Source organism: Anneissia japonica, unplaced genomic scaffold (genome assembly GCF_011630105.1).
Source record: "Anneissia japonica isolate Jap-2015-1 unplaced genomic scaffold, ASM1163010v1 scaffold288113_len131101_cov153, whole genome shotgun sequence".
Taxonomy (NCBI): domain Eukaryota; kingdom Metazoa; phylum Echinodermata; class Crinoidea; order Comatulida; family Comatulidae; genus Anneissia; species Anneissia japonica.
Window position 1 is genome coordinate 79119 of NW_022757315.1, and position 12612 is coordinate 91730.

Below are 12612 nucleotides of genomic sequence, written 5' to 3' on the forward strand. Positions count from 1 at the left end.
ATCTATAATTTATCTATATATATATATATATTTATATATATATATATTACTTTATATGATCAATTGGATTACTTGATCTAAAGCATTGCTGTGGACACATAAGGTCATGGTAGATAGGGCACTCGCAGTAATTTTAATACTAGAAATGTGTTTGGCGGCCATTTTGAATATTGATTTTGCATTTTCGCAATGAAGATGTATGCTATGGTGCTTTTGACGAATTCGATCCAACTCGGCCACAAGTCAACTCGGCCACAGTCAACTCGGCCACAAGTCAACTCGGCCACAAGTTAACTCGGCCACAAGTCAACTCGGCCACAAAAAGTTTGGCTACTCGGCCACAAGTCATCTCGGCCACAAATCAACTCGGCCACAAGTCAACTCGGCCACAAGTCATTTACTGGTACTACATTGTACTAATTATTATTATTGCTGTTATTATTATTGTTGTTTTTATTGTATTATTATATTCTTTCCAAAAGTGCACGTCTTGACCAAAATATGATCAACACATATCCGCCCCCTAGAAGAGTATTTCCATTTTTTTGACATCATCGTATTGAGTCTCTAGATGACTGGAAGTAGCACTCTCAGAATGCCTTTTCTCCATTTTAATTTTTTTTCCTACAAAATTAACTGGGTCAAAACTGGCTTTTCTCAACCCCCTGAAACTTCTGCTTACATTCATAAGCAACTTTATACAATTTCTTCTAACCCTCTGAATTCATAACCCCCCCCCCAAAAAAAAAAAACAAACACAATCTGTTTATATATTAATTGTGTTTAATAATATAACTTGTAAACATAAGTTTTATGAAGTGTTTTATGACTGTTTTTTTTACGTTGTATGAAAAAGATGTATGGCAGATTTGAACCTGCAACCGCAGCTATGAAGGCATGTGCTATACTGCTAGACCACATATACCTATATGACATCATCATAGGTGAGGATACCTAACCCCAGGTACTGGACTGGACTTTTGAGCTCACCCATAGTGAAGCTATGATAAAGCTAATTCAACTAGCTTGTAGACAGCAAGTGTGCTGCACAGTACCGTAAACACAGCATAAACATATAAATAATTAAAATAGTGCTCCAACACAGCAACATGATGCTATAACCGTATTCTCTAAAATTTTATTGATTGAATATAATGCAATTACATGTAAAAATTTAAAAATATAATAATTATTGTAATAATTATTGTAATATCTCATCATGTTATTTTTCATTTTCATATTGGCACTTGCACTGAAATAGAAGTAAATCAAATCATTACAGTACCAGTATATAGGGCATATTGCAATAAACAGCCTCTATCTGCTTTACATTATTACCTCCAGCCACGTTTAAACATCATCTAGCACAATCGAAAAGCTAGTTTTAAGCTTTAAACTAAAGAACATAGCAAATTATATTTATTATTTAACTTTTATACCATTTTTTGCCATATACATAGTGTTTATACTCCATAATTTTGCTACTACATTTTCTAAATTTTAATACACATGTGCAATAAAAATTCATTTGTTTTCAAATATAATTTTCAAAAATAAGTTTCATACATTACAAAAATATCTATTGTAACAGGAATGTAACATAATTCTAGTTTTGGCTTATCAACCAGCATTCATCTACCCTACTTTCTCCTGATACATCATTAATCAAAATATGTATTTGAATAGAAGTGTAAAGCTAAGCTCAACCCGCCCCTTGCGACTCCACTAAATTCAACTAGTTGAAACTTGACGCTTATACTCATGTTGACTTCTACCAACTATCGTGCATCTACACAGAACTGCAAACGACTAGGTAGAACCATATACTGCATACATAAATTCTAGGCATCTGATAGGTTAAAAAGCAGGTATTCAACCATCACTCCCCCCACAACGTAGGTTTGAATGATAGTTCATAGATTCCTGGGGAAAAAAGTACTATCACGTTTAAATGACAGTATTTTTTTGCCCTGTCGCAATGTAATCTTCAAGCCCCATACACTGCGACCTCTACGACAAGAGAAATTGACCTTTGACTGGTCAGGCCTAGGAAGTAGGCTTATGGCCTGGGCTAGGCCTACTTGGTGGGTACTCATTATTGAAGTTTTTGTAGGCATTGTAGAATCTATGTATGAGGTATATAAAACAAATATTGACTGCTCTAGATTTGGGGAACAGTGAAATCTATCGTCCCTCAGTAACGTGAAGGCCTACTACCCTCCTCCCTCGGACTGCCTCAGGAAGGTGGTAGGCTATGGTCTCCACATTACCTCGGGGCAATAGATTCACCATTCCCCTCATGAACAGTCAATATTTGTATACTAGTTGCCAAGAGTGCTTTTGTCGCTTTCAACTGTAGATTATCTATAAATAGTTGTAATGCAGCGCACACACAGCAAGCAGACTATATTTGCTGGGTTATTAGTCACATGATAAATTTCAATACACCAATCCAGCAAGGTTTGTTTACTACTGGTCATGTGACATATATTGGGTATAATTATGAAGAACTTACAGTGAGATCAGTGTGAAAGTATAAGAAAGGGTAATGATATGGTTGTGAAAACTGCCCACTATTAACGTGAGAAATAACTGGCAAGGAAAAAAGAAATATGATAGTTCAAAATAGCGTTTATTTACTTATTCTAATGTCTCTGTGCTCTGCATGCTTTCGAATTTATGTGATCCTCAGTAAACCGTAGCTAGCCTAGAAATCGTTCGCGAATCAAAGACTTGTGCATACTAAACATGTTGTAGCATAGCCTAGGCCTAGCATTTCCCGAAAAATCTCAATGTTTAGGGCCAGTAACTTTTGGAGCAATAGCAAACCATTATGTTCAATTTCTAATAAAATTTGGTATAGTTTACTGGCATTCCAACCAACATTATTCAACTTCAAATATGTGGTTTACAGCAGAGACACTCTGAAGAAGCCACACGTTTTCCTATTACCGATTACTCGCGCTGCCTGTTTACAATTTATACCCACTATACATCACATAACCGTACATGAATGTAGCAGAATTGGTGTATTGCTTGTTCCAAGTTGCTTTGGATCTAGTATAACATGAGCTGGTCAGTGCTTTGCTGATTCTTCAGTTACTTCCCAACACAAGAGTGCTATGTCGCCCCAGACCATTCTTTTCACAGATTTGTTCTTAATCTTTGGCCAGTTGCCAAAGGTCAGTTGATGTCAGTTGACTTCAAGGGGCACCATAAACTTAGCTTACAAGTTTCTAGTCTTCTTTAACATCCAAGTTAACCATCTGGGCGCTCATATCCCACAACTTTTTTGCTGCCTCCTCATCTTGTGCTTTTCGTGATGCCTTCACTCTCTTGCAGTCACTGGATGGAAAAGAACAAAATTAAATAGAATATATCAAATAGCACTTTATAATAAGGATAATGAATGGTATAATGTGGAAAAACCTTTAAAAATTTAACTTAAATAAATATCATTGCTCACTTAAAAGGATTAAACAAATTATCACTTTCCGAGAGACGTAGATCAAAAGCCATCAATATTATGCGATTTGCAAAATTTTCACTAAAAACGTCTAACACCTGTATTCTTAAAACAAACTGACAAGCAACTGCTTCTTTTTATGCCATTTTAAATCACTTAATAATATGTAATTTGTGAATAAACTTTTCAAATCACAGTATGGGACTATCTTTTCATTTTTTTGCAAAGGATATATAGAATGTAGTTTGAGTGCAGGAAAGGGGGTTAGAGCCTACTGTCAATTGCAAATGCGCTGTACCATATTGCCTCCCCTATCTTCAGCATATTGAGGTGGGTTTTCGGCCGAAGCGTATCATAGACTTTGCTGTCGACGGACCGTGCCCCAGAGGTCATAACATTTTAATGTTACTTTTATTTCCATTTTTCATGTCTTGTGCTTGTGTTTGATTGATGTTTTGATGTTTAAATGTACATTTTTTGTAAATATCATGTAATTCAGCTTTGGTTGCAATTTTGATGTAAATAAAAGAAACAGAACTGAAACAAAGTCTAATTTCGCGTGCGTGGAACAATAGACTAAGATGAAGAATATGATGATGACAATGATTCTCAACAGAAATTGTACAAAATTTTTAACATTAATAAAAATTAGGAGGAAGTTTTTGTGGCAGTTCTCTACATTAATTTGTAAAATGAATAACTGAAATACCTGTAATAAAAGCCTGTTTCATTCTCTAGACTCTCTTCAACAGCACAGTGTATTGTTGTTTGTGCACCATCTTTGGAATTCTTGAAAAAGATGAAAGATACACAATAAACTACTGCACGCAAGCCAACAAAAAGGTGGCGTGCAATGTCAGTTCTCACAACACCAGGATGAAGTGAATAGCAGGTCACTCCAGTTCCTGAAATAAACAAACATTCTGCGAATATTAATGATAACAATTTAATCACTTTTTCGGCACCACACACATAGTTATCGATGAACATGTAAAAGGTAAAAGTAAATCATTAATGTTCTGGTTTAAGGAGCAATGGAATTTCATAAAACATTTTACCTAAAATTATGACAAATATGAAGGTTAATATTCCAAAACAAACTAAAATTGCTGGAAACAAATGTTTTTTTGAAAAGCTTTTTAAAACTAGTGTTCTGATTCATGGATGCTAACAGAGAGGTTATTACATAACCAACCTATGTCAAATGACACTAACTATGTAGTTATTAATTATTTTAAATTACTTATCTATAGAGGGCATTGGGGTCAATTTTTAGAGATACAAATATTAGTTCACCTTTAAGTCGTCTCGCCAGTTCTTTTGTGAACAATACATTTGCTAACTTGCTTTGGTTGTAAGCATTACCGGGTGTATAGCAATCTTTCATGTTAAGATCATCAAAATGCATTTTCCCCAGCATATGAGCTCCCGATGACACATTCACGATTCGGCTCGGTGCCGATTTCTTCATTAAGTCCAGCAGAAGGTTGGTCAGCAAAAAATGACCAAGATGATTGGTTCCAAACTGCAGCTCAAATCCATCTGCTGTTTCTTGTTGTGGACACATGAAAACACCTACAAAAAGAAATGTTTAAACGATGCAATTGCTAATATCTATATATGTGACGCAGAGAAGCCAATCCAGTCACTCCTCGCAAATCACATTTTGGAGATAATGGCGAAAATATGTGGAAATGTCAAAATTTAAAAAAAAAACAACTTTATTGCACTAAAATAAACTATTATTATTTCTCCATTTTTTAATGGTAAATCAACATTTTTTAACGATTTGGTGATGGTCTCTGCCTGAGAGTCCAAAATCGTAAACTCTGAAGGCTGATTTCTCAAATACTGTTCTTTAAACAGCTGTATGTTTAAACCCCTGTAACTTCCTAGCAAAATGTTGGATTCAAAAGATCCTTTTATAGCTTTATAACTTTCATATTACTGTAGAACTGTTTAAATCAATAAAAAAACCAAGCACAATGGCCGTAAACTTACTGCGAGCTTTCGTCGATCCATTGTGCTTGGTTTACTATTGAATAAAACAGTTCTACAGCTATAATAAGCAAAACAGATGAAACTATTTAAATATTTTTATATTACTGTTTAACCTGTATTAATTTGGTGAGTTAAATGGCTGAATGGTTAAGGCAGGGTCACCTCAATGCACAGCGATAATATCGGCACTGGTTTGAGCGGAACACTCGCCTGTTCTGGTGGTGGAACAAGTCTTCTCGGATAAGGACTACAAACCGTAGGCCTAGTGTACACAATTAAGCTTATGTGCACCTTAAAGAATCCAGTAAATCTTTCGAGATGTGTAAGGTTACCCCGGTGTACTGGTTAATACAGACCCTGTTGGACAGACAAGAGATAGCTGGTATGGGTTTCCTGGGTAGCTCAGACAGGAAGAGACCCTAGGGGAATACAAGATATTGTATGAGCTAGTCCGCACCTCGAGCGCTTTGAGACTATGCTATAAAGCGCTATATAAATCGAACTACATTACATTAATAAATAAAAATTGATTTTTCATGAGGAGTGGTTTGTTTGGCTTTTCTTTGCGATATATTCTAATCCCGCTAGTGTTATGAGGTCCAAGTCTGGTTTAGTTTATATATATCCTTTTTATTATCCTATTGAATTAAAAGAGTAGGCTACTACAACAGGATGAAACAAAATTAATAAATACCAGCATTGTTAATGAGGATGTCCAATCTTTGTTCTTTATCGATAACTGATTTTGCAAATGATCGCACAGACTCCAGCGATGACAAATCCAGTTTCTTGACCTCAATGTTTTCACCACCAATTTCTACTGCTGCCTTCACACCTTTGGCTACATCACGGCATGCTAAGATGACCTTTGCCCCTACAGTGACATGGAGATAAAACTTGATTATTCACAACTCTGTTATAAAAATTAGTAGTTCTTCTGGAGGATAATTTTTGCATTCATTCAAGTTTAAGGAATACATTTGAGAGCTTTAGCCCAAGCCTTTTTGTAGATTATGTATTTTTACTTGCAGCTTACTACTTCTCTAAGGCTACTCTGATACCATCAGCTACCGAAAGGCGCTAGCCAAGTCTACAATAGCAGGGCATAGATGAACCAAAAACCTGGGCCCACTAGTGACAAAATACTTCCTGGGCTTGCTGCTCAAAATTACATTCAAACCATGCCACCACCTACAGTATAAACAAAATGTAAAATTAAATGATTATCATATTTAAAAGGCTTCTTTCTACCTCGTTGTGCTAAATCTTTTGCTGTCTCTTTACCAATGCCAGTATTAGCTCCTGTGACTATCACAACTTTTCCTGTCAATTTTGCTTTGCTGTAACATCGTCCGCCAGCAAAGTATCGTTTCAGCAACATCAAACTCAAACCTACAGAAAGAAAATGTAGACTTAAATTTAAATGTATTTATTCATTTTTCAATGGGCTTGCTGCTCAAGTTGGTAGAAGCCACTTCCCCGAAGATCTGTTTAATTCAAGCTTTTTAGACAAATCGGCACTGACATCCGGAAGACAATTGATAATACGGTAGTAAAAACATGCAAATATTTATAAATTTAAATTTACTTTCAGGGAGATTCTTCTTGTTTTTAACATGCTGCAGGCCTTCCAGTGGTGGCTCCAGAAATTTGCTGACAGGTGATCAGACATTCGTGAGTGGGGGAGCTGGAACCGAGGGGCCAAAAGAGCCTCGGTCAGAGCACCAGAATAAAAATTCTTGGTAAGGATCACATGGAGAGTTAATATGGCTTAGTATGGCCCATAATGTGCTTTTAGACCACAATATTAGGGATTGGCAATCACTTTAACAATGTTTATTTAAATAGGTAAGTTATTATTTTTTGTCTGACGACAGGTGGGGTGTTTGGGGGGGGGGGTTGGAAATGTCCTCCCTTTTCTCCCGCTGGTGCCACCACCCACTGGTATTAAGTTTTATGAATGAGTGAATGCGATGCCTTCACAGCATTTATTTGTCCAATAGTATAAATATCAGAAATTTGGTTTTTGTAAACTACGGAGTACCAGGAAGAAACATACGTTAATAAGCGCCCGGGCGCTTAAAATATTTTTGGCATTTTTGAGAGGCGCTTATTCAAACGGGCGCTTATGAAAACAGAGTGGACATTGAGGGGGAACTTATGGAAATAGATGAAAATTGAAGAGGTGCTTATGGGAAATTGGAAAATTCAAGGGGCACTTTCTTTTAATCGAAGATTTAAAAAAATGATTTTGGTGAAGAAAAGGTAATCGTTGAGAGAGAATGGCTCATGACAAGAATGTTGTAAGCATTTACACATCAGTGGATGAAATTAGTGGTGTGTTGGTGGTGGTGGTAAGTGTGTTGGCCATCTGCCAATTCAGTAATGATCATTGCAGGGTTTCTTGCTTAGATATGAGAGTAATGAGGGCAGTTTATATTTGTTGACTGAAAATGGCCATACAGTATTTTAATTTTTAGGTATTAGATACTGTGCTCGCGTGAATAAGCGGCCACACGCTTAAAATATTTTTTGAACTTTTTGAGGGGCGCTTATTCAAACGGGGCGCTTATTCGGACGGGGCGCTTATCAAAACAGAGTGGAAATTGAGGGGCGCTTATGGAAATAGATGAAAATCGAGGGGTTCTTATGCGAAGCGAGCAGCCTTAGGCTGGGGGCCAGGGGGGCTGCCTAGGGCCCCCTGGCGGGGTCCAGGGGCAGAGCCCCTGGTGGGGGTCCAAGGGGGAGAAGCCCCCTTGAGGCCCAGCACATTTGAGGAATATGAAGTTGTATTGAGTCGATTTATCTAGCATGGTAGTTTTCAGTAACAAATAAATAAAAAAAAAAAATAGGTGTATGTCTTTTAAAAGTAATTTTGATATACAGGGTACCTACAATATGCAACTATGACATGTGTCATTAAATTAGTGATAATTCATCTACTCACAGCTGTGGGTTTTAGTGCCTATTCCACGAACATCTCAAACATAATCTTTGACGACATACAAAGGCTCATAAATGTACACCATTTCAAAAGAGAAATTTCACTTCTAAAAAACATGATGAAGTTTCTCAGCAACATTGAGCATAAAAATCAGCAAAAAGGAAAACTAATATCTAAAATCCGTTAAAAAAGTTGTCAAACAACAAAATCCGCTACTGTATATTAATTAAACATTGAGTAAATTATAAGTGTTCTATTTCTCACAAAGTGGATTTATGAATAGCACTCTCCTATGGTGTTTTTGGTAGGATGTGGGTGTAATTTCTTCTTTGCAAAAAATGGGGGAGGGGCGTACGCCCCTTACGCACAAGTGACCCCCCCCCCTAAATTCGCCACTGGAAATAGGCCTATAGGCCCTAGGTTTGGATAGGCCTACTTTGTTTCATGTCAATTAGAGACAACAGGATTATACAATTTCATACAGTATATCTTGTAAATTACACAATATGATTAAACCAGGTACTCTACTTGAAAACAACAAGGAAGCAAAACTTACACGTCAAAAGTGTCAAATGTTGTCTACATAAAAACTGTACTTTATTAAAAGAGTAAGTCTACTGAAGGGGTGTCGTCAATGGAGATGTGCACACATATCAGTGTATTGTGGTCACTGTGCATGGGGTTGTCTGACAGCACATACCTACTGACCTTGATAGAGAGTGATTGATTGCATAAAGATTTCCAGGCTGGTGCATCTGCGCTTAAACTGTCTTTGTAGCTATGCATTGCGCGATGTGACATAGAATCAACTTTTCTATGGAATTGTATATCCATTCAATTACCTCAAAAAAAAAAAAAAAAAAAAAATTTTTGGGAGTCTTGGGACCCCTGCTGGAGGCAGGAGTACGAATCTTAAAAAAAAAAAGGAAAAACGGGTTCAGAGAAAAACATACAAAATTAATGACGATGATGACACCATTGAGTGATACTCCACCCAGAGTCTATCAATTATACTATCAAGATTAAGGTCAAGATGATGATGATGATCAAGGGCGGATACAGAGATGTCCAAAAGAGGGAGGCCCCCCTTTTCGGGGGGCCTCCCTCTTTTGGACATCTCTGTCCGAAAATTTGGGCCGATCGAGACAACACTGAAATAGGAGGTCCGGGGGCATGCCCCGTGTCCGCAAAATTTCTGTGTTTTAGACGCCCGCAAATAACGTTCTGGGCTATCGTTTTTTTCTTTTTCTTTCCTTCTTTTTTTTACCTCTCAAAAGGGGGAGCCGGGGCTGGGCCGGCCGCCACCCCCCCACCCCATAAATCCACCCCTGATGATGATGATGATATTGCAAAGGGCTAGCCTAGGGCCATAGCCTGGCAAGGCAAGCCCTTAGACTCCGAATACAAACAAAAATATTACTAGGCCTACCTACTACAGTAAATACTGGCCTAGCTACTACTTAATGATATTGAACTCTGCCTAGGCTACACCTATACAAAATCAACAAGGTCCTGTCCTAGGAGGTCTAGGTCTAGTAGCTGTAACTGAACTAGGCTAGGCTAAACCAGCACAGAGTACAGGCCTAGGCCCTAGCCTAGGCTGGCAATTTTTTTAGGCCTAATACTAGGCCTACAGGCTATGCCTACCTGTTGCAAGTACAGACGCAATCGGAACATAATACATCTTCAAAAACTGTTCAACATCGTCTAAAACTGGTAACCTGCTCTCCATCTTTATCTACTCACTACGATTAATGACAACATATGCTTATTTTCTTTCTCTATGCTTAGACCAAAAGCCGAGATACACAATAATATAATAGATGGGTACGTTGTGTGGAGTGAAGTGGTCGTCACTTCTAATTCTGTATGCCACGCCCATGCCACTAGCTACTCTTGAATCGGGTGAGTACCTTTGGTGCGAAGGGTCTTTAGTCCGAAGGTCCATTGGTCTGAAGGCTCGTTGATTCGAATTAGTGACCTTTTTCCAGTAATGCAGGTTATACGGCAGTAAAACAATTCCTTACAATTTATGGAGTAAATTAAGAAAGGTCACTTTTCTAACTTAAACAATATTCCCAAATATTTTCCCTAATAACATATAAGTAAGGCCAAGTAAAAAAAAACAAAAAAAAAAACTAGTTTCTTGTCACCTCCCGCATCTATTTTCGCTGCCTCACCACTTTAAAAAGATATATTTCCCTTATTTTGCGAAATGTACGAAAATCTGGCTAACTCACATCTGTAAATAATTTCAGTTGAACTACCAGTAGTAATATGAATTAAAACTTAATGTACTATGATAGGAATCATGTCTAATGCTTAATTCTTTTATTTGCTTTTAATGTGCAGCGGCGGCACTACAGGGGGAACAAGGGTGGGGGAAAATTCCCCCTAGAAAATTTGTTTTCCCCAGTTTTCCCCCACTCCAGAGTAAAAAAAAAAAACAATTCGTCGGGGAAAATATAGGCCTAGGCCTATATGTATTTTCTACATATTAGTAGATTCGCTGTCAATGTGTCTACTTTGTAAAGTGAGAAAGTAGTTAACTGTTTCCCATCCGAAAGTAAATAAATCTGTTAAGATTTTCCAAACAATGGATGGAAGTTGAATTCCCCTATTTTTATTAAAATCTTTTCTGTCTCCTGCTTAAACATTAGGAAGTTATACTTACGTTCCATTCGCTTGGAATCTTTTGAATTTCTAATAATTTGTTAAAAATATACATAAACTGAGCTCAAGTCATGCTAGCAATAATTGTATATTGTTAGCCAATATAGACCTACATGGTGGTCCCGAACATGTATTTTCTTCAAATATATTTTTGTCTAGATTTGAATTAATTACTTCGGATCAAAGGCCTTTCGGACAAATGAAATAAAAACATTCCAAATACAATAATGTATAATAATAATAAAAATAATAATAATAATAATAATAACAATAATAATAATAATAATAATAATAATAATAATAGTAATAATAATAATATTATTATTATTATTATTATTATTATTATTATTATTATTATTATTATTATACTACAGTATGCATATCTAGACATGTATATCTTACTAAAAATAAAGAAAAAAAGAAAAGATAAAACAAAAAACCGTACACATGACTTTAATAAATTTATCAAAAATTAAACCAAGAATGGGAATTTAATATGGAGAAAAGATAAATGAGTGTTTAGAACTGGAACAATTGGAGAAATTCTCCCAATATTCATGTGAATTATTTATAAATAGTGCATTTTTAAATTCATGGCTTATGTGGACTATATTTGGCAGGTAATTTTAAAGCCAAAATCGGTCCGGCGGACCGATTTTGGCCTCGGACCAAATTTTTCCTGACAGGCCTACTGTATATTAAATTGTAGGCATTCTAATAGAAACGTGTTCTATATTTAAAGCCTAAACAATTAGACCTTGTTTTAAACTTCAGAGTGACTCCTTTGAAGTCATTTTCATCATATATATACCGGTAGGCCTTGTTTCGAAGAAAGGTTTGTTTTTATATCTGAGGTATTCAAGCATAGTTGATTTATTACAAGCTCTTTCAAACCATTCATTATCATAATTTGTGCAATTTATGAGTTTAAAATCAGATAAAAGGCAAATTGATTAATTTTACACAAAGTTCATAGTTTATAAGTCATACTTCGAAAGAAGCTGCTTAATGAAATTTAACCATTTTCATTATGCTGCTTTTAAGAGTAATCGAGGCCACCTTCAATCGTCAACATTTTCAACCAACTGAAATAGGCCCATTTAATTTTAAAATAATTGTGTATACTGGCAATTGTGTACCATGATCTCCATATAATGCTCCTTTAGCCGTGTTTAGATGCTTTTAAAATTATCCTTGCCATAGGGCCTATCATTTTTTTGATTTTCAATTTTGTCGGTTAAGGATTTAAACCCGCTAAGCCAAACGGAGCAACCAATGCATGTTTACCAATTACTCTCCAAAGCAATTAAGTCACCAAAATATAAACTCTGTTAAAGTCATCCTAGTATATTTTATATCCTCTTGGTGTGTCACAAAATAACGTTGCAGGAACGTTCAAACATTATGACGTTGTAAAATAAGTACGTACTTATGGTGCTTCAAAATAACGTTTTTAACACGTTAACTACAACAACGTAGTATTGTTAGCTGGGACGACACAGTGAGTTCCCGGCAGTAGATATTATCT

At 36.3% G+C, this 12612-nt stretch overlaps 1 protein-coding gene across 1 annotated transcript; it reads right to left on the reverse strand.

Annotated features, from left to right (window-relative positions):
• Window positions 1-765: 765 nt before the first annotated feature.
• Window positions 766-10309, reverse strand: LOC117124639 (retinol dehydrogenase 12-like). Its single transcript, XM_033270943.1, has 6 exons — window positions 10059-10309; window positions 6719-6859; window positions 6162-6341; window positions 4763-5041; window positions 4176-4371; window positions 766-3345 (listed from the first exon to the last, which is right to left on the reverse strand). The coding sequence occupies exons 1-6, from the start codon at window positions 10141-10143 to the stop codon at window positions 3237-3239; spliced, it is 990 nt and encodes a 329-aa protein (XP_033126834.1). The 5' UTR covers window positions 10144-10309; the 3' UTR covers window positions 766-3236.
• Window positions 10310-12612: the final 2303 nt, after the last annotated feature.

Bases quoted from the DNA above. Each gene is read 5' to 3' on its own strand.
- LOC117124639 (XM_033270943.1), bottom strand. From the start codon at position 10,143: ATGGAGAGCAGGTTACCAGTTTTAGACGATGTTGAACAGTTTTTGAAG. The intron at 6,342-6,718 runs GTAGAAAGAAGC...ATGTCACTGTAG, and splicing joins AAAAGATTTAGCACAACGAG to GGGCAAAGGTCATCTTAGCA. The intron at 3,346-4,175 runs GTATTTCAGTTA...TTTTCCATCCAG, and splicing joins GAAACAGGCTTTTATTACAG to TGACTGCAAGAGAGTGAAGG.